The 22,119-nt window shown below is 39.6% G+C and overlaps 1 protein-coding gene across 7 annotated transcripts in view; it reads right to left on the bottom strand.

Moving 5' to 3' along the window:
* The window catches only part of FBXW7 (F-box and WD repeat domain containing 7), a 176,446-nt gene that overhangs the window by 7,140 nt on the left and 147,187 nt on the right, over positions 1 to 22,119 (bottom strand). For all 7 annotated transcript variants that reach the window (XM_040064420.1, XM_040064421.2, XM_040064418.2 and 4 more), the window contains 7 exons: positions 20,092 to 20,233; positions 12,841 to 12,975; positions 8,454 to 8,577; positions 6,468 to 6,604; positions 4,774 to 4,887; positions 1,521 to 1,702; positions 246 to 471 (listed from right to left, as the gene is read on the bottom strand). In XM_040064420.1, the coding sequence (XP_039920354.1) occupies positions 246 to 471; positions 1,521 to 1,702; positions 4,774 to 4,887; positions 6,468 to 6,604; positions 8,454 to 8,577; positions 12,841 to 12,975; positions 20,092 to 20,233 (1,060 nt within the window). The remainder of the gene's footprint in view (positions 1 to 245; positions 472 to 1,520; positions 1,703 to 4,773; positions 4,888 to 6,467; positions 6,605 to 8,453; positions 8,578 to 12,840; positions 12,976 to 20,091; positions 20,234 to 22,119) is intronic.

The raw sequence follows: 22,119 nt of genomic DNA on the forward strand, positions 1-22,119 counted from the left end.
GAGATTTGGCCTTTATTCTACTGGGCCCTTTTAAAAAAATGCTACTCTAAAAGATTTCAGTTTCCAAATTAAGACAACATATAACTAGCATAACAAAATGAAAGAGGGGTTTATCACACATGCCTCTGCATTCTTGTGGTCCATATAATTCTGTACTAGGTACCCACAACTTAATAAACAAGATGAAATAAACTGACTTTAAATCTTACTTAAGGAAACTAAAGCAGCAGATAAAAATCACATACCTGTAACGAGTAGACTCTGTTAGTATGCCCTTGCAGTGTGTGCAGACAGGTCTCTGTCTCTGGATCCCACACTTTGACCATAAAATCATATGCACCACTTACAACCCTTCTGCCATCATATTGAACGCACCGAACTGCAGCGACGTGGCCCATCAGAACGTGCAAGCACTGGCCCGTCTCTATGTCCCACACTCGCAGCGTAGCGTCTCGAGAGCCACTGACCACCCTGCAGCAACGAGAAAACCCCTCCTGTACTCAGTGCTGGACATCAAAGCACTACAACGGTCAAACAAAGGAGTTCTGAGCTCTAATTTGGGACATTAGATAGAGCTGGTGCACCGGCCACCAAAGTTCTGGCTTGGTGTGACATTTTCATGTGATCTCAAATGACTGGAGTGTTCTTCTTCCTCACTCTACTCACCTCCTCACATCTGTCTATTTGATATAAATAGCAGTTAGTATTTAAAAGGCACTTCGTTCCTGAACAGCAAAACAATGCCATGAGAAGTTCTGTGGACTGTTGTATCTACCTGTGAAAGCTTATGAACATAGTGAGCACCGGCCAGTGCTACAGGCATTCTTTTGAGTAACTGAGTCGACTAATTATAAAAAATAGAACAAAGATCTTCAGAAATTTCACTTTCAGTAAAGTAACAGTTATTCTGCTTGATTTTTTTTTTTCAGTTTATACTTCCATAAGGTTTTTTAGGCAATAACTGAAATTAGATGGAATGAACATTAATGGAATTCATATAGGAAAACCTCATCAGTCTTCAAAAAAGAAGAAATGCAACCAACAATCTCTCTGTCAACAGCTCCATATCACAGCCAAGTAACAGAGCTCTGCCAACGTTTGTTGAATCAAGACATGGCTTACTATTGCAAAAATTATGTTATCATCAGTCTAAATTTAAATAAAATACGGCAGTGACAATACTTAGAAGGTTATCTGTTAAAATGACTAAAAGTTTGTAGCATTGACAAAAGAGGGTATTATTCACTGTGGGAGACTGGATCGTGGTGTAAGAAAGAATTAGCTTTGAAATAACGCAGACTGTGACTTTTTGAAGTACATGACTCAACTTTCAATTCTTCATTTAGTATTCTTATGCTTCTGCTCCTATTAACCACCTCCTCCCTTGTGCTGGTTTGTTTTGCCTGGTTTGTGTGTCACTGGGTGCTGGATGAGGTGCCCAGGTTTCAGAGCACTCTCTGTGAGCACAAGGGTATGAAGGCCGGGCCAGGCCGTGGCTGTAGCTCTGCACAAAGCCTCACCTTTTCTCATGGAGATGCATGCAGCGCACGGTGGACGTGTGTCCGTACAGGGTGTGGATGCACTCCCCGGTCTCAGCGTTCCAGACTTTCAACGTTCTGTCTGTAGAGCCACTGATGATGATATTGTCCCTCATCTGTGATGACCACACTCCGCCTGTGTGCCCGACCAGTGTTCTCAAACACTGAAAAGAAACATTTTCCTTAGTTACCCTTTTGACACAGGGGAATGGAAACTTTAAGAAAAAGCAATCTTGGAGGTAAGAGCTGGCTCTCATAGTAAGAGCCATAGACCCCATATGACTTCTTTCTGATTGAACAAAAAAAATTCCCCTTTTTAAAAAAAATACTCATCCAGTTTCTCTCTGAGTTGTTGGTACTTCAACGATAAGGGATTTTGCTTGTAATCTTTCCCTTGACAAACTAAACTGTCGTTCCAAATTTCTCAATGCAAGGACGTGTTTTGCAGCCGTGAGTCATTTTCCTGGCATTTTTCTGAGTCACTACAGGATTTCCAATAGCTTTTTGAAGTGTGTTAGAAGCGGAGAGAGCACACACTTCGTAGTTTTACCAACAATCTATAAACCATATATTTTTGTTGCACTTTTCTGTTTGTTTATCCAAGAAACACCACACTGTAAACCACAGCTACAGCATCACTCCTGCAAAGCCGTGTTTCAGACCTTTTTCAGACTTTACTGTTGCCCAGGAGAGAATCCCACACTACATAAGCGCAGCTTCCCTTCTCAGATCCCAAATGTATGACATGGTTTTTCACCATGTACAGGCAGTGCTTGCTCACACCTTGTTCTCTAAAACCCTGTCGGCCCAGAACAATGGCTTGTCTCTGTCTCCCAGCCTGTTTTCCCTACAAGTAATGACTATATATGCTTTCCCACCAGGCAGCAATAAATGCTAATTAGCACAGACAACATAAGATCCTTGCAAGACTCCTCTAGAAAGATACTCCATGAAGATTCTGCATTTACTTTAACAACATGATCTCTATAATTACCCATTTTCTAACCCATTTAAATATGTGCCATGTTGATTTTTGCATTATTCTATTTTCTTCAGTTCTGTCGTGGGGATCGTCTTTCAGTGCACACAGCCATCTACTTCTGTACAATTATTTTTATCAGTCAAACCTGTAACTGCATGAGAAAAGAGGTCAAGGCAGTTTGAGGATCTCTTTTTCTGTAATCTAATGCTAAGTGGCATTAATTGCCGTGGCCTTCCTTTAACTGTTAGGTGACTCCTCTTGACACAGTCCAATATTTTTTATCTGAGATAGTGTATCCTAAATACCCAGTCATTTGGTTTACTCCATTTAAACATTGATGCATTTTGGCTTTCTAACTGTCCTGTCCTGGATCTTCTCCTTGTGATCATACCTTTTGAAAATGCACTAATTTTAAGCCAAAGGTTACTTTAGGGAAAAAGAAAAAAACCGAATACAGATTATCTGGCTCAACTCTAATAAAACCGTGGTAGTTAGCATGAGTTTCTGCTGAAATGTTCTATTATTACTGCATGCTGTATTTCCATCACATGAATTTTCTTCCAAGGTATTTTTTCTGCATCAGTGACAGTATAGTAATTCCTGTTGTTAATATCCTGTTCGTTCTAGCATCCTTGAAAATGGTTTGCTTTTTTGTTGTACACAGATTTCCTGTTCTTTAACAATTTTTAAAATGGTCTTCTGCAATTACTGGCTCTTGGCTTAATACACGGCTATCAAATGCATCTTTTTCACTTCATAGCTGATGTTCATTTCTACAGTTCTCTTTTTTTCTTATTTCATCCAATGTGCTCATATTTTAGGAAATCATTCTGTTAAAGCAGTAAGAACACAGAATTCTTATTTTGGGCTTACATCTGTCAAGGGAATTATTTAGTCATGTTCATTTGCACGAACCAACCTTTAGGGTTTCTTTATTTTATTTATTCTTTAGCATCAGTAAGCACGAGGGCTGATACAGCATGCTTGCATCTTTCAGACACAATTTCTGGCTCTCTTAAAGGTTTGGGGTAAACGGCCGCATTAGGTTTTGCAATTACTTTCAAAAAATTACTGAACAGTAATTGTTAAGTCATGCCATTTGTGCTTAATTTGATATATTTAAGGGAGCATTTTGCTTTTGGGAGTGTGGTATGTACAAAGAAAGTATTTTTCATTTGAGTTTAAGTTGCCCTTTTCAATTAAAATAGATGTAAATTTCATTATGGGATCCTTCATTAGACAGTTTGTTGTAGGGAAGCCAACAGCAGCAGGGTGAGGCTGCCTATGGCTCTTAATTTTATTCTTACCCACAGCAGGATTAACAATCCCTTCAAGGATCTTCTGGGCATGCAATGACAAATGCTGAATACATTCAGCTTCCACATTATGAAGTGGATACCTTTTACATCTTAAACACGTTATCCTCAGCAGCTGTCCTGTTGTTATCTACAGTATTAAAAACAAGCTAAGTGCACACAATACTAGTCTAAAAGGAAAAAGTACTGTTTCCCCAAGGCCTTTTCTACATCCTTGGTCAGTCTCCTCAAAAAAAACCCAAAAACCTGTGGGCTGAGTAGCTGTGATGTTCTAACATGACTGAAATGCTCAGTACTGTCTTTTTCATTGCACATACTGTTTTCCTCCTCTAAGCCAGAATTAAATTATTGAAGCTTATTAAATTCCTGCCTGAGCTGGATCTAATTTAATAGGAAATATTTAAACCTAAAGCAAGTTAATTTTTTTTTTTTCCCGTGGCTCAGCAATAGTAGCTTGGAAAGAAAAACAAACTCTGTATTTGAAATGTGAGCCAGTAAAATGAACACTCCATTGCAAAAACTTGAAAACAATAGCAGGAATGCTAGAAGACAAGTGAGAAAAGGAGATCCAGAGGGGTAAACGCAGCCTAAGTTAAGCTTTAAGGAAGATAAAGTAATGTTTCTGTCCAAATTCTTTAAAATCCATGTCACAAACGACTCCACACGAATAGCAGAATTGCCAAGAGAACAAGGATATATGCCAGTGGTAACATGAGCAGCATTGCAATTTCACATCAAGGTGACTTTTTTGAACTGGAGGAGTCTGTGTGTAGGAAAAGGCAACCTGCACGTTTATCTGGCACGTCTTCCTAGTCCTGCCCCAGAGGCACCGAAGGCCACCCTGCAGCGAGGTCTGCTGGCACAGCAGCATTTCTGCTGTGCCACTGCTCTACCTGTGGCTCACTCCCCAAGGATTCCAGCAAAGCAGCCACCTTACCTTGCCTGTCACTGCTGACCACACTTTGAGCGTGTTGTCGTCGGAGCCGCTCACGATGCGGTTCCCGCAGAACTGCAGGCACGTGATCACGTGGTCATCGTGGCCCTTGAGCACCTGGCAACCAAGAACACAAAAGCAAGAGTCACAATTTAATGCAGGAGATTAGAGAGAAGCAGGAGAAACAAAGTGCTCTTCTGATTCATAAATTACAAAATGCTAGAGTTGTTTCGGTAATAATAAGGCTCCTTAATCCCGTGTGTCAAGTCTAATTTACCGCCAGCTGGGACCAAAGAAGGTGTTTCCCTCCTTCCATGGAGTGATGCTGCATTGCTTAGCAGGCACACCACCGTTACTGCAAGCCTCCTAAAAGTACCAGGAAAAATCACGAACAAAAGTGGGCTGAATTAGTAACTGGATACAGCTCTATTCCTCTGCAGTTATTCCATCTCTTTATTTTTAAGCTGAGTTACTGTTACCTTTTGTTTCAATCTTGAATAAAAAGGAGGGCTGATTATTTGCTGAGTATTTGTATTTCAGTGGTCAAGGCTGTCTACATCTATTTTTCTCCCTTACCAACCAAGGACTGCATTGTGTTAAATGCCAGGCAGCACCAAAGTCGAAAACCATCAACTCAGTTAAATACAAACAAAAGCAACAATTTCATATGCTGGGAATGTGGACTGGAATGCTGCTTTATAGAAGGGGGATTTCAATGCTTGATTTTGGAAAAACAGTAATTCTGTATATCTTACTGCAATACAGCAGAAAACAATCCTTAGTAGAATCCATACTAGAATACACTTAAGATATCCAAACATTTTTCAAGATGTTCATTGAAATGAAATGGCATTTGGATAATGCCAGAGGCTGTAATTTTAATAATAATTCCAAGATAACTTGATGTGGCATATCAAGGCAAAAAATACAGAACCGTTGCCAGAGATGTACATAAGTCATGGCCAAATAAACAGCAGGATATAGCCATAGGTTTTCCATGGGAATTCTTTTGCTCTTATTTTATTTTGTTGTTTTTAATTAAGAAAACAGGTAAATTGCCTTAAAACCTTAAAAAGTCACAAATGTGGGTTTTCTTCACATTTCTGGCTCTTGTTCATTATCAGGTTTGATTAGAGAGTTGGTATTTTATTTACAAAAGGTTTGAAATATTGCTTCATATTGGAAAGGACGTAATGATAAATATCAGTATCATTAAAATAATTTTAACATTCAGAAAAACCCACAAAAATCTTAACACAGAATGAAGTTATTGCCTTGTGCTGCTCAATTTAGAATAATGTATTTGAAAATAAAGCATGAATTGATCACGGAGGCTCTACCTATATATATATACACACATTTATATATATACAATATATGTCTGTATATTTAAATATAAGTATTTCCCATCAAGTTTCCATGATTACCTGTCTCAAAGAGACTGGCATATTTAGAATAATTCACAAAATTGTACAGAAATTCTTAGAAGAGCAGTGATTCTGCAGTATGAAGCAGTACACATTGCCAAAATGGTGGTCAGAATATAATTTAAAGCCAGGGTAAAACATGGGGGTTTTTTCTGTAGCAGTTCACTGCTTTTTGTGCATGGATAGTCTTGTTTGTCCAAAGGAAAGAACCCGAGCCACGAGCTGATCCTGCTTTGTTCACAGCCCCGTGCACAGAGCTCAGAACCTCACCTTGGGCGATTTCAGTTCTCCTCGCCGCCAGTTGGTATCAATCCTGTGCTGTCTGATGTAGGCGCTTTTCCACGGACTGTGTATAAAGCCTGGTTTTATTACTTTCCTCCTCTTGATATGTAATGGTTCATCAATCCCTAAAATGGAATTTAAAGAAAGGGGGGGAAGGGGAAGAGATGAGGCCACCCCACAGAAAACACCTTTCCTCCCAAACCTTTACTGTGACCCCTGACATTAAAATATGGCAGAATCGTAACAACCTCCGGCAGGCCAACATTTGTGTGTCAGTGACACCAGCCTGCTCCTCAGAGATTTATACTCTGTCTGTTGTCGTCACTTCAGCATAATCATTACCATAATCACAACTGAAAATGCTCCAGTTCATCATTCCTTGCTGGCAACCTCCTAGCTTGGGTTTGGATCCCCCTTTCCGAGGCAGTGCAGCAGAATATTGCCTTTTACAAATGGGTATTGTCCAAAAACCTCTTTAACCACTTATATGCTTATTCTGGAGCAGTTCAAGAAGTCAACCCTTCTGTGTGTGGTTCTCACTCTGGTCACCCATTTTCATTACCTTTAAGTTCACTGTGGCTCCTGGTATTAGTGAGCTTTTAATTACTGAAAGGCTGAGTGCTTTTGGCATTGTCCTCTCTTGGCTGGAATTTAAGTATAGCTATGCCCTTTCTGTCTTGACACTTAAGCAGTAGTGCTTTGTTTTAGCCTTGCTACTACAGACAGATTGTTTTTACAATTCTCTCACCCTGCTCTCTTTTCTATGCAACTCCTCTCTCCACTGCATTTCATTACTGGCAGGAGTCTTGTCTCTTGCCCGTATGTGGATTTCACTCTTCTCCCTTTAGCCTCATCTCTGCCGGCAATCTTGAATTAAGGGCTCCTTCATGTTTCTGAGCAGCTCACTGAAGCTAAGCAGACTGCAATGCTGGCCTGCTTGCCTGTGCTCTCCTGCCTGGATGTATTTATTCTTACTTGGAAGCTTACTAACGTAAGCCCATTCCCCTCTCAACCTTCTCCTTTTTTTCTCACTCCGTTCTTTTAATGCATTTTCACTGAAGTTTTTAAGACAAGACTCTTTAGAGAAGACCTAGGAGGTCAGACACCCGCTTTCCATCACAAAAGAAAACAAATTAGTTTAGGTGCTGTCAGAAATAGCCAACGACAGTTGACATTGTTATGTGGCCTTTGCCTCAACCCCTCACAAGTCCTTGTCTCCATACTCCAAGGCAGTCTGGACAGAGTCCTGTGTCCGAGATGAGACTGCTCTGGGATCACATGTATGCACTCCTCTACTCTGCTCCCCCTGGCCCAAACAGACTCCTTATTCCTGTAATTCCCCTTAAAAATAAAAGCTTACATTCTCCATGTGCACAAATGCATGGCTACTTTCATGGGAGCCTTTTTTTGAACATTCAAATCAATGCTGGAGCACCATAACTTCTTGAATTGGCATGAGCAGGACAATATCCATGTGGCTAATGGACTGTATGTCCCTCTCCAAGCAAGTCTTTCAGCATCTTCTCCCACTACCATGTGCCATCTCTGCCTTATTTACCCTAAAAGTGACATGAAATTACAGCAGCCCTTCTACCAATCACTGAAAGTTTTTCCTCCACGCTACAAACTGCCAGGCTGTACTCCTATCATTTTTACACCTCAGCTGTTGTTTCTTTTGGTTGCATTTTGAATAAACATAATCCTCAAAAAGCAAACCCAACTGTATTCCTAAAATATGCAACTGGTATACTTTATAAATAAGATATTCAAGCCTAAACTCTAGCACTCCATGGATTATTCCTATTTCCTGCTTTCAACAGAGATACATACCATGTAGCTCAAAGCATAACTAGCACTAAATCTAAAGTCACACAAATTGCCTTCGTAAAACTTTAAGCTTATTATGTAAATGAGCTGCACCTTTTATGATGGCAACACTTCGACCATTACATCCATCATTTTGCTCAGCCTTACCCTCCTCTTTGCATTTCTCTCTCCAGAGAAGATTATCTTCAGCCAGAATTCTCCAGTAACGACATGTCTGGGCTGCCTGCAGAAGGTCCCTGGGTTCCAGGAATGACAGCACATACAGTGCCAGCTGTGAAAAATAAGAAGAAAGTGTATTTTGTGCATTGCTTTTGAAGAGGAAAGTGAAATAATTCCATTTACTATCACACATCAGGGGCTGAAATCCAGAAAATTGGAACGATAAATTATTAAACAATCTCTGAAACTTAACAGACTCCAGTTTATTCCTGTGGGCATGTGGAAATATAACAATCATCATAAGTAACTAAATCCTTACAGATCCTATCACAAAACGATTCTTGCATTTGCAAGAAAATAGATGTCAGCTGAAATAAGTATTACATTTTTAAAAAATATAAGCCACATTACTTTGAATCATTATAAGAGTTATTACCAAAGTAATTATGTCTGTGTTATTTTAGTTAACGATTGCACCAAAAGTTATTTTGAGAGTTGAACTAAGACATACAGTGCTCACCACGTGAGCAAATAGGGATGCACATTGTGATGAGTAACGTCACTCAGAAAGCCCAAACACAGAACAAGTAAATGCTGCATTCCCTAGAGCCCAAAACCACTCTGCAGCCGCAGGAAAGGCAGTGCAGGTATCGCTCATTTTCTGATGAGAATTCAAACACCGGGGTGGAGGTACAAGGAGCTTTATGGATTGGATGCAGTAGGATCAAGACATGTACCTTTAGTACAGCTTGTTACCAAAACCACAGGGCAAATCCTAATTAGCACCAGAAAGTAAATAGAAGATAAGCCTTTCCATGTGACAGAACTAAAGTTTATTGGGAAAAATTCAGACCTTGCCTGACTGAGCTAAGCCATATAGTGACCATGATAAAGCCCCCAAAATCCCACATCTCCGTGAAGCCTTAAACAGAGGCATATAAATCACAATCCAAAACACAAGGATCACTAAGGGTATGATGACCAAGAACAGCTTTTCTACTTGACAGCAACAATGCAACTCCCTAGTCATGAAAAATAAGTGCAAGATGCGGGAAAGTCACAGGAAATGCACAGAGTCCCTAAAAACTCTGCAGAAAGAACAATATTGATAAACATTAATGCAGAGAACTACTAATATGCTCACACAGTGGGGTCTTTGTCAGTAATTAATGGGATGCAGAAGCTGTCAAGGAAATCAGATCACCCACTTTTGCTTGCCATGTATTTTGTTTAGGACTTTCAATTTAATTTTTAGCTGAAGTTATGAGATAGAAAAATAGATAAATAGGCAGATAGATATAAACAGATCTCCCCTTCAAAGCAGCAAAGACTGAAATTTACTGAGGAAATCAACTGCAGGTTGTTGATCTCAGCATATTTTTGACTTTATTGTGTGAGAAACATTTACTTTTAGTAATCTAGACAAGCCAGTGACTGAGCAGGAAATAAAAATTCAGCACTTCACAACTGTTTCCATTTTGGTTGCACACACACCTTGTTTGCAAGTCATCATCTGCAGCTCATGGGGAACTCACAGACCTCCACATTTGAGGGACTTGTGCCTTAAATGATGAGTTAGATCCTGCAGGCACCCCAGGCCACAAACCTGAAGAACTTCTTCTCTCCTTACTTGGGATCTGGTGTAAAGCTCTCTATTACAGGAGCAACAACTGTACTTGTCCTTTCAGACTTTCAGTCTTCATTCCTGGTACGTGAAATTATTGAAGAAGTGTTGTTTCCTAACATACATCACATAGACCCGCATGTGACAAAACTCAAACATGACACAGACCCTTTCCATTTTTTGCTGAATGTTCCTCAGTTGACAGCAGTTTGTTTAAATATTACTTGTCCTATTTATACAGACGTAGACATTTGCTAAGCTGGTGTTAATTAAACCTATGAGCCCACTGATTCTAAACCAGGTTAAATATGGGTAACATTTATTTTAGACTACATTTATCTAAATAGTCATCAATGGTCAACACAGCCCGCAGCTGACTTTAGGATTAGCAGCGGATAAAAGATGACATCCCTTTGTCTCAGCTCATGGATCTAGTTATAAGAAAATTTCAGGTAGCAAAGATCTGATCTTTGACTGAACTGAATTTAGGACTACTTTCTGCTGAAGTATTAATAATACCCAATAGTAAGCAGTCCTTGGCCATTTTCTTCACTTACATGCACAGAACCAACAACATTTCTATGGCTGATTTCAGTAATATGCTTTATCTATTCATTTCTCAACCTGATTTTCATAAACCAGTAATCTGAATAATTATTTCTAAAGTCTCAGCAAGAAAACGAGTATTTATTTCATATTAACTGTTTGACTGCTGCTTTCTCCTGAGGAAAACATATCCATGGTTATTTGGCTTTTAGGTTACTGACTTTACATTGCAGACAGTGGTTTTGAAGCAAAGCCCTCCTGTCCACATCATCTTCCTGTTCTGGTTTGGTAACAACATCAGTGCACGGCATCCAGCAGCACTGGAGATAACGGCAGACGTTAATGCGGAGCGACGAGCCAAGGGAGCGTTCTCCCAGCACGCTGGCCTCGCTAGGGAAGCCTCTGCATGGAATTACTGACCCCAGCAAGTCGCTCGTGCCCCCACAGCTCACAGCGTTCCCCCAGTGCAGCCAGCGCTCAGCAGCTGGGGACAGCCCTGCTGAGGAGATCTGGGGGAGGGAACAGCAGAGGAGATGGTGGAGTCAGCCCAATGGCTTTTTTTAACTCGGTTAATTTTGGTGACAGTGACTCGGGGTTAGGAAGCAAAAACTATTCAAGCCACCTTCACTGGTGAAGTCAGCCTGTCATGAAGCTACGCATTACAATATTCTGGTTTCGAGAGGCAGGGAACCCACTAGAAATAAACAAATTAAACATTAGTAGTTTACAGGAGAGTGAAGGAAACTAAGTGAGGAAGTTTTACTGCTAAGTACTGTATTTTTTCTGTGAAGAAATTGCAAAAACTGAGATTATTATGTGATCTTTAGTTACAGCGTAACTAGATTGCTGGTTGTACTTCAGTGAGTATTGCCACAAAATCATGCAAAGAGAACCGATATCTGAGTTACTGTTACCAATTCTCTGTTAAATTTCCAGACTGAATAGATGCAGAAATGGCAAAGCATCTTCTGCATTCAAAATTTAAAGTTTTGTTGCCTTCCTCTGCCCCTGATGCTTTGGGCAGCTTCTCTACAGATATGGCAACCATGCAGAGGTGCTGCTGAACTCTTCTCCTCCCCCAGTGTCCTTTCCACTCCCTGAGAAGGCTGCTGCAGGAATTACTTCTCTAAATACTAATCTCATGTCCTGTGTACTAAGTTAATACTTGCTGCATAAATTGATTCCAACCCTTAAAAATGCCAGCCAGCAAGGGAAGGCTGTGACACTTACAGACTCGTGAAGATATGACAGTGTAGTAAAGGAAGGAAGGGGTTTGTAGATCCAAGTATTCAAAAATAGGATATATGCCAGAAAAGAGTGTCAAAGAACAGAGACACAAAATCGTCTTCAGGTAATAAAACCATGTCAAACATAGCAACCAAATACAAACACCAAACTAACTTGAAGGAATTTGCTTTCCAAAGTGTTAGAAACTGAGGCTTAACTCCCTAAAATCAGTCAAGGAGAGAAGGACAATTTATAAGTCAACTAAAATACATTTATTCAAGAACTGCAGCAAACTGGGTTTATAACCCTGCATATCCACCCTCATGTTCTAGTTGTGATGACATCACAAATTATTCTTGTGTGGACGACATTTTGTTACACACACCAAAATCTAAATCTCAGTTTCTCTTTAACTGGATACAACGTGATCTGATTTTCAGTGATGGATTTACTGTAAGGCATCTGCTTAATTACAGTTTGGCCTGATCCTTAGTAAGAAGTGCTCTTCTGGGTTTACTTTTGGTTTATATGGTAGAGATTTTAGAGTTCTGTTTGTCTAAAATAAATTCAAAAATAACATTAACAAAACACTCACCACTTACAGCATTAAAAACGAGGCTTCCACTCACAGAGTAATTTGCAGAGAGGTCTTACATCCAACGGAAATTTTTGTGTGTGTGTGCCCTAACAGAATTAGTTCCCCGAAAAATAGCACAATTGGCCCAATTAAGATACAGAGATACTTTTAGAGCTACTGGGATTTTGTTTAAAGGGGTCATCTGTATTTCCAAGTATCTAAATGCTATCAAGAGATAGAGATGTGTCAACCCAAAATTACAGTGGCCATGTTATGGCAGTGTTCCAACCGTGAACCTCTAACATGAGTTGACATCACTACGCTGGCAAAATTAGCACACAAGTTTTCTAAAGATGGCAGCCAATGCACTTCATAATCCAATATTATCCCGTAATTCTCACCTCTTTTGGGAGCAAGGAAATGAAGTCTCTTTGAAACTGGGGCTCTATCACTTGCATCATGTGTTTTACTTGTGTTGGTTCACAACTATCAATGAGTTCATCTAAAGCAAGTAACTTCTCTGGTCCACTCCAGCTCTGCAAGGGAAGAAAAAGAAACAATGAGCTTAGTTTAACAAGCTGGTTTGGTTTATATCAGTAAGTGCCACTGCTGTGCCAATAAGGCAAATTAAGTTTCCCCATCTAACTATGTACAAGCATATAAAAAGCCAGGAGATAAATGCTCATGCTAATGACACAAAAACGAGGAGTTAATCAACACAAAATATTCAAAATTACTACACTAATTCATAAGCTAAGAAAGGATTTGTTATACGCACACATACAGATTGGCAATTAAATAGATAATAATATTTAGTAATAATAATTGAATTAATTAAGCTTCTTTTGAAGTTGATGAAATCTGCGCACATGCTACAGACAACAGAGGGGTTGCAATAGAATGAACTCCCTTTCTCTATTGCTCATTCAAGTGAGATGATAGTTTGTAACCTTCATGTTTCATCTTGTAGACCAAAATCTTGAAATAAGAGGAAAGGAAGGTAAAAAACTTTCTTGAAAAGTACATTAGCTTACTGTCTGCTTATTACTACAGTGTGTCCCTAAGTGACAATGTTGTAATTTCAGAATCCTGGCTATAAACCAATGCATATTTTCTAAGTATCAATTTACACTTGAATAAACAGGGAATTTTGATTGGCAATTTTCTTACTCCACATTTTTACTAATGGGCGCTGTAAAACTTGAAGATTTTAATAAGGCACTCAATTGGGAGCACAGCAGATTAGGAGTGTCATTTGTAGGGAAAAAAAAGAGTAACTTAATATACTGAGGATCTAAAAGTCATGTCTTAAACTCATCTGTGCTCATCAAAGAGCTTTGATGCGTTATGTGAAAACAATTTAAAGAAAAAAAAAAACCAGGAAAAAACAATAGCTACTGCTAGCTGATTTAGCAACAGAATTAGAGCACAAATAAAGCCTTAGAGAGAAAATGAGACATCACAGTTTTTGAGAGCAGATTCGCATTCCTATTCTCAAATGTCTTCTAGAATGACATTTACAAGTAAATTAGCACATACAAATGATATTACCGTAAGAGGCTAACTGAAACTTTAAAGAAAAGGGTAAGATACCTCACAATTTAGATTTCTGTATTAGTCTGCCATGTATCTCAGGACCTCTACTACTCATGCTCTAAATTTCTGATCCCTGGATTTGACTCTGACAATTCACTCTGATCTCCACAATACTACAGTGTTTGTGTACTGTGCAGTTTCTGCAGAACAATGAGGCAAGTGAAGAAGGAGGAATTTCTGAAAGTGAATGCAAAGCAGATAAATACCCAGCTTTACTCGATGTAGAAAGATCACTGCGTTGCATCATTTCTCCCTAATTAAAACATCAAAATACTTGAAATGTCAGTGGAAGTATCATTCAGCCAAAGGATGGCCCAGGGGACTTGCAGGTGACCCGAGTCCCTCGGGGCAGCGGAGGTGGCTCCGAGCTGCCGCATTTACGGAGCCAGCACTCTGGGACTGCCCTCACCCCACGGCCATGCCCTTGCCCTGCAGCAAATGTATGCCAGGTCCTGGACAGCCTACCCTAATGGAGGAGGAAGTTCCTGACCTCAGCCTTTCCACACACTGTGGGCAATTGCTAAAATGGTTTAAGCTGGCAAGAAAACGCTCCCCCCATCCACCTGTGTGTATGCAGTGTCACCACGGGGGATGACGGTTTTCATGTCTCATGCCCAGTAGCTCAGAATATTAAAAAGAAACAAGACTGTCTCAGCCAAAGTTGCAGCAGTGCTGTTGTAAACAGCTTTTATTATAAATTTCTTTCAATAGAAATATTTGCATCACAGAGCAGTTCTCCATAAATCATGCACTGAAGAACTGTTTATCTCACCAACTTTCTAACTGCTGTTTGTTTCATTAACCCACAGCTTAGCTGGTGTTAGGTACAAACGTTTGCAGTCTTTAATCTCGTCTGTCAGCTGTGTTTGAATTTAGGAGAATTAAAAAGAGGGAAAGTAATACTTGTGCTACTTCCTTATAATATAAATTTCCAAGGTCAGTCTACTCTTAATTTGTAAGCAGCTACATTAACTAAATTTGAACGACTCTACCTGAAGAGCATTGTTTGCTGCTGTGGCAAATGTTCCTAGCAGTCACCAACATGTTATTAATTAATCACGTCACTGTATGCTATCTCAATCTGTAACTCCCTTATACACCTAGTTGGTTTTGAAAACTTAATACAGATCTGGACAGAAAAGGGAAAATATTCAAGAATGGGAAAGAGTTGCTATTGACTAAAAGCAGAACCCTCTTTTATCTGTCTATCATCATTAGGGGATGGGTACAGGCAGATTCCTGTGGAAGCAATCAACTGCTACAAAATGTTGTCTCTAGGACATTGTCCCTTCAGTCTTTCACTTAAGCAAACAAACCTCCAGCTACAGTTGGTAAGGGGTCTCTGAGGGAAATGTCTGGCATGGAAAACTGGGATGAAGCCTTGCCAGATGAACGCAACTACTTGCATTAATGAAGACAAGACTAGTAAATTCTGTTTCTGGGCCCTGTAGCTTGATCCATTTGGAAGAAAACTGCATGTAGCTCATTAGGCAGAAGGATAAGTACTACTTTGTGGCTCTGATGAGAAACAACAGTGAACAAATTTTGCAGAAGAGAAAGAAAAAGTAACTGTGTGCCAAACAGTTTGCAAAGTTTCAAACCTTGTAGATGACCAGAGACTTTTGAGACAGGTGACCAGACACCTTGGATTTTTACCAGGCAATTCCCTTTCAAACTGAAGATCCTTGTAAAGAATATACGGTATCTTTAAAATACTTTTGCTTAATTGTCTTCATTTGCTTTCCTTATTTTCAAAATTGAAGTTTAATTTTAATGTAAAATTAAATGAAAGCTTTTATTATGGGCAGGAGTTCCCTTAAAAAAGGTAACTCCAGGATTCATTCACATTAACATGGGAAGCCAGCAGGGCCCACTGACACTGCTCTTTGAATGACTTCAGAATCCTAAAAAAACAAACCCCCTCTTTCCTCATTTCCTCAGGAAGGTGTTGATTTGTCAGCCAAAGCCTTCTGGTTGTTCATACCATTTCATCCAGTAAAGCAGCTGCTGCAACGATGGCAGCAACTATCCCTCTTCTCCCCTTTCACTGCTCTGGGTAAATATCTTCCCTTCCTTACAATCAATTTAAACCACAAATTTGCAGCTTCTACAACTTCCACCTCATACCTTCTGTCTGACCTGCCACCTGTTTTCTTATCATCATCTGTTTCTGCACCTCTCCTCTTCCATGACCTGCACTCTTCTATTGCTCAGCTCTCATCTGCTACCTTCAATTTATACAATTACAGCTTGTAGCAATTATATCCTTTTGCTCTAATAGGTATATTAAGGACAATCTATTTTAAAGAGTTTAACTTGAGGGTGCTGTTCTCCATTACTAAGTTCTGTTAATGGAGGTCTGTCATTACTGAGACCTGCAGAAGGGCTCCTCTTGGAGCCTGCCTCTGTCCAGCTCTTGGATCGGTTATCAAAAACCCTGCCATCCCCCACGGCGAGGGCATCTCAGTCTGGATAAAAATAGCACCTAAGCACTGAAAGAAACACCATCTACAGCTGTAGAGATGCACAGCAAGTAGTCTGCCACACCAGGAGGGATTCAGGAGCAGCTGGTGCTGAAGTCCCCTCATTAGCCCATATCAGAGTCCCAGTCCCAGTCTGGTCCCCTGGGCCAAATGTTTGCAGCACACGTGATGGACCTTGTCTAGAGGAGCTGTGACTGGCTCAGACCCTACACCCCTGCTAGAGGTGGGATAAGGCAGAGTTTCTCCTGAAACCAGCTGAAATTTGTATGTAACAAAACTGCCATGAGAGCCAAACCAAAGGGAAAGAAGCAGGGATGGACAGGAGACCTGCTGTAAGTCTGCAGGACTCCTCTGACTCTGAAACAAGCCAGTAATGGTGATCCAGCCAGGAGGGGCACGAAGCTGTAGTGCACATCTCTCCAAAGCTGTGTGTAGGGCTTGCACAGGAACTCCAACCCTTGATCTAGTCCCACCACAAGACACAGAGCAGAAAATGCTGCAATGCTGGTTATGGTACAATCTTGACTGCCTGCTTCACATAAGAGGTGGACTACTCAGTTGTACATGTATTCATTCCTGAGCATCTTTAGATTGGAGAATGGTAAGCAATTTGAATTTAGGTGACCAAGCCAACTATTTATGAAAGAATAAAAAAGGAGCGGTGCTCTTGCCAGACAGATAAGGCAAAAGCATTTTGGACACTACCTGAATTGCTGTGAAAACAAATGCTTCCAGTTGTAGGTAAAATGCTAGCATTCACCAGTTATTCAAAGTGATTGTCTATATTAGTGTGTATGGAACAACTTTTCAAAATCAATTTTCCATGAAAATGCCATTTTTTAATAAATTACTTAAATACAAAACCCCAACACCCTAAGCATATTTAGAAGGAAGAATGGAGAGCTTAGTAATTTTTAAAGCAAATACCAACTCTGACTGAACTTAGCACCCAGCTGACTTTTTTTCCTTATGGCAAGCAATTTGGTGACTTAAAACTTCTTGTAAAGGAAGAATTTTTTTAAAGATACACTTGGGTACTGGGTTTTAAAAACTCTTAAAAGTGGATTTTAAAAAGACCTGAAGTCAAGGGCCACAGCAAACCAGAAAAAATAAATAGGCCTTTAAGAAATTAACTGGTTTGATTGAATCTAATAAAATACCTTTTTATTCTTTCTTCATTGAAATCCACTTTATTTTTAAAGGGGAAGTGCCACTGTTTCTCCCTTCTGCACTATTTTATTACTTTCAAAATAAAAGGCTTAGATCAACTATAAAACATAACAACAGGACGTACATATTAAAAAAACCAAACCCTTAGAGACCATCTTAGGTTTTCTTAATACTTGCAGAGTGGTCTTGATTTTATCTGAAAAGATAACACGGAAGGACTGAAGGCCAATGTACAGGTGAGAGTCCTCAAAACAGCTAGAGTACCACTGGCCACTGACAGCTTCTGTGCCAAAGAACAGCTTTACCTGAAACAGTACATATGTCCCTCTTACATGCCTCTACAAATTTAGCTTTAAAATTAACTGGAAATAAATCTTCACATAAAATAAGAGAGCTATTAAGCTGGACTAGCAAGTACACAGTACACGAGGAAAGCTCTCTCATTCCTGTTTCTCTACAGGCAAAACTTTGTATTGCAAGAATGATGCTGCATGTGCCATTTAATCCTGCCCTTTAGGCAGAGCTACCTCCCCTATGAACGTGCTTTCATCACTTGGCTGTTGAAGACTTGCCCCTTTTATGAAACTCGTGTAAAAAATAAGACATAGAAAATGAGGAGGGAAGCAGATGTAACACTGAGACAGAGCTACATGACTCTGAAAGCTTTTCATTCAAAAGTAAGGGGCTCCCTTTTGTGAATACAATAAAAACTACCAGTGACAGACGTGATCAATAAGTGCTGCTCAATGATCCCCAGTTAGGAAGAGAGGCCTCCCTCTCTCTCTCTCTCTCGATAGTATAGATCAACATTTAGGCACTTAGTACTGCAACTAAGTATTCTGACAAGCTGAAAGTATTTAAATACATGTGTATTAAAACATGTTTTCTACATTAGACACTGTACACATTTGTCTACATAGGCAAAATTTTCACGGGCTTATAGACTACTTATCCTAACCAAACAAGCCAATAGCCTTGCTCCTACTGTCATGGGTGTCTGCACCACTCTCTCAAACACTTCAGCCTTTCCTAATATTTTTAAAAAACATATAACTACCACTAACTATCAATCTTACATAAAAATATGTTACATATTGTCAGTAACAATGTAGCTTAAACAACAATAGCTTAAAACAAATGTTTTAACATTACAAAATATTAAAATACAATGTAGTATTACATTACCATACATATATATATGTAGCACGATTCAAATATGATTCTTAGGGGTTAAAAAGACATATTTCTATGAACAGTCTCAAAAAAGATACACCGCAATAATTAAATGTGAATATTTTAAAGAAATTGTATGATGTGTACAAGAATCTTAATTTCAAGCTTCCACTGGTTTAAGCAGATCATAAATGTGTAAAAATAAAGAGGGAAGAGGTTCTACATTATTATTTTAATGTTCAGAACTGACAGTGATTGAGATCAATGGTATTATGTGGCAGCATGAATCAAGCCAAATGCACACTTCTGCCAGCAAAATTGTATGATAGATACCTGTATCTACAATATTGTTCTTTTATCTTTGCCTGTTACAGTAATTGAAACAACGCCTGTATTTGTTAGTTGCTCCTTTTGAAAATGCTTTTAGAAGGAAAGGTTTATTAATCAAGATAAGAAGACATAATATTTCCATTTTTCAAATCAATGCCTAAGACTCATCCCTGCTTCTTAAAAGTACAGAGCAAAATGTTAAGATCTCCGTGGTACAGATTGTGGACCGGTAGCAGAAGCCTGCCCCAAACTTTGCTTGTATTAACATACACAAAACTGTCTCAGGTGCTCCCTGACTGGTGTCTAGGCAGATTTCAGTTTTAACCTGTGCAAGTGGTCCATAACATTGTCCTTCACATCTTTTCTTTTCTTACTCCGATAAGTAATTTTTAGATGCTGCTGAAAGCATTTTAAAAAATAGGGAAAACCTCTTCCTTCCCTCCCTCCCTTTCCACATGTGCTGGCTGACATGTTCAGTACACAGAGATCAGTAAAAATACACACTGAGTTTCCTTTTAATCTATTTTTAATAAACTTTTCTTTCTATTCTTAGAAGACACCAGACTTGTGAGGAATCTAGTGCTGTAACTGCACTGAAGCAAACCACGCACCAAAGCTCACTAGTCTCAAGTGAAAATGGCTTGGGGCCAGGCAGGTAGCCCTCACACAGACTTTGCAGAAAACGTGAAAGCATTAAACAGGAAGGATTATATTATTAAGAAACCAGTTAAAGCTGTTATTTTTTGCTGCGAGAGAGAACAAGTATTCCTTAAAGTTGATGCCCATTTGTTATTGCAACAGAACACAGTCAATGGCAGAGACATCCTGGGATGTATAAGGAGGACCAACTCTACTGGAGCAAACCAGAGTTGCTTCAGATGCTTATTTCTGCATGGTTACCTGAAACATTTTCAGCCACTCCTGGAGGCCCGACGGTGGCTGCACGGATGTAATGCGGCGCCGCTGCTGCCCCTGGCCATTGGCCGCCCGCAGGTCCCCAAACGTCGTCGGCGTGGCGGAACATGGCACCAGCCCCGTGGTACTGCCGTACAAACGAAAAGCGACAGCCATAGGTAAAACGTCCAGGGAAATTCACAAGAGAACAAAAAAAATCTAGTAGGTAGTTTGCAACTGTTACTTATTAGCTTTGTGCAAAAGCATTCACGTGAAGAATTGTTCTGCTGGTCACTCAAGATGTCAGTCCCTCACTTGGATAAATCTGCCTGCTTCTCCCACTGCAGGGCTAGACCTCCAACTAGGGGAGAAATAGGGATCATACTTCAAGGCTGAAAAAATATCACTGTTAGCAGGCCAGCAAGTAGTGTGTAAAGATACAGGTTTACACATTCCTTTCCTTGTCAAAGTATTTCTTTTCCTTCTGGGCTACATTGGTGCCTTCTGCCTGGGGATGTAGGAAGCCAGATCTCAGAGTTCCGCCTCTATGTGAAATGTGCTAGTGCTGCTTCATCTCCAAACAAAAGGGAAAAAGTATCTATTTTTAGATTTTAATATGTTTTGTTGACAGGGAGCTAGTAATATCAAGCAGTTCTAGTGGCTCAGTGGTCTGGAATTGGGCATTGAAATACTCTATACAGTCTTTTAAAGTTTGTGTGTTGATGGAATGACACAGGAATTGAGAGGGGGTTGTGAAGTGAAAAGGAGCCAAAGGTACCCTCTGAATCACAGTTTGATTTTTTCACTCTGACATGTTAAAAACCAGCTCATTCATATGGAATGGAGCTTTTAAAAGAGCCAGGATTAAGCTACTATTGTGGGAGTCTAAAGAAATACAGCTGACTGTGTTTTCTGGTTTGGGGTTTTTTTTGTTTGGTTTGGTTGGTTGTTTTTTCGTTTTTGGGTTTGGTGGGGGTATTTTTGTTTTGGGTTTTTTTTTTACATAATGTAAAGTACTTTGCTCACAGAATATCAAATCTGTATTCCCTAGCAGGATATATGGAACCCCAGTAGTACTTGCACAAGCATGAACACTTTAAGTATAGTGTGAAACTCAAAAAAACTCTCTGCTTTTTTGTTGGATAAACCCAGCTTTTTAGCAGGCAGGAGGTTAGAGGGTTTACTGACTTTTCAGTGGCTACAGGAATAGCTTTAAATGATGCAAAGCAAGTTCATTTTAATATTTACCTCATTGTGCTCTACAAATATTTCAGTCTACTCTTCCTTATTCTGAAGGACAGTCATAGCATGTCCTAACATTTACCCAAACTGGTCAAGAAAAGTAAAGATTGGTTTGAGCAGGCCTATTTTTAACTGTTCATTTTGCTGAGTAATAACAGAAACAGAAGCTGATATGAAAATACTGTTTCAGAGATGAAGGATCCTCTGAATGGCGCTTGTTTACTGACTTCACCTGTTATATGCAAACAAAGTTCATCAGCTGGTCAATTTTAGAGTGCCTGATCCTAGGGAAAATGGAAACGATCAGACACAAGAACTGCATCATTTGCCTACATATTATTTAGATAAAACCAAATCAAAGAGTTTAAGCGAGGAGGACAAAATGTTATTTAAGGATTCTTTTATGCAATAACTACTCAAAATCCAAATGATGTCAGTCAGCTAAAAGTATTTTTAAAATCAAAATGTGATTTTACAGCTTAGTCATTGTAATCACCTGCACAGAGATACAGCACAAGGCCTATCATTCAAGGTCCAAAACAAGGCACTTGAAATTAGCTTTTATTGGTTTTGAGCAGTATGTATCCTTAAACTTGCCCCAGTAGAACAAGTTACACTTTCTTCTGCTGTAAACTGGCTCTCAGTCAAAAACAGTTATTCAAAACAGGATCTAAAAACTTCTTTCCTTTGACCTGAGATTAAACCACAAGATACTTGTTTGTGCTTCATTTTTCCTCTATGTTTTCATTCCCCTGAAACAACGAGTCAGGTCTCTGTGGAAGCTTGACAAGT

This window comes from Hirundo rustica, chromosome 5, assembly GCF_015227805.2.
Source record: "Hirundo rustica isolate bHirRus1 chromosome 5, bHirRus1.pri.v3, whole genome shotgun sequence".
In the NCBI taxonomy this organism is placed as follows: domain Eukaryota; kingdom Metazoa; phylum Chordata; class Aves; order Passeriformes; family Hirundinidae; genus Hirundo; species Hirundo rustica.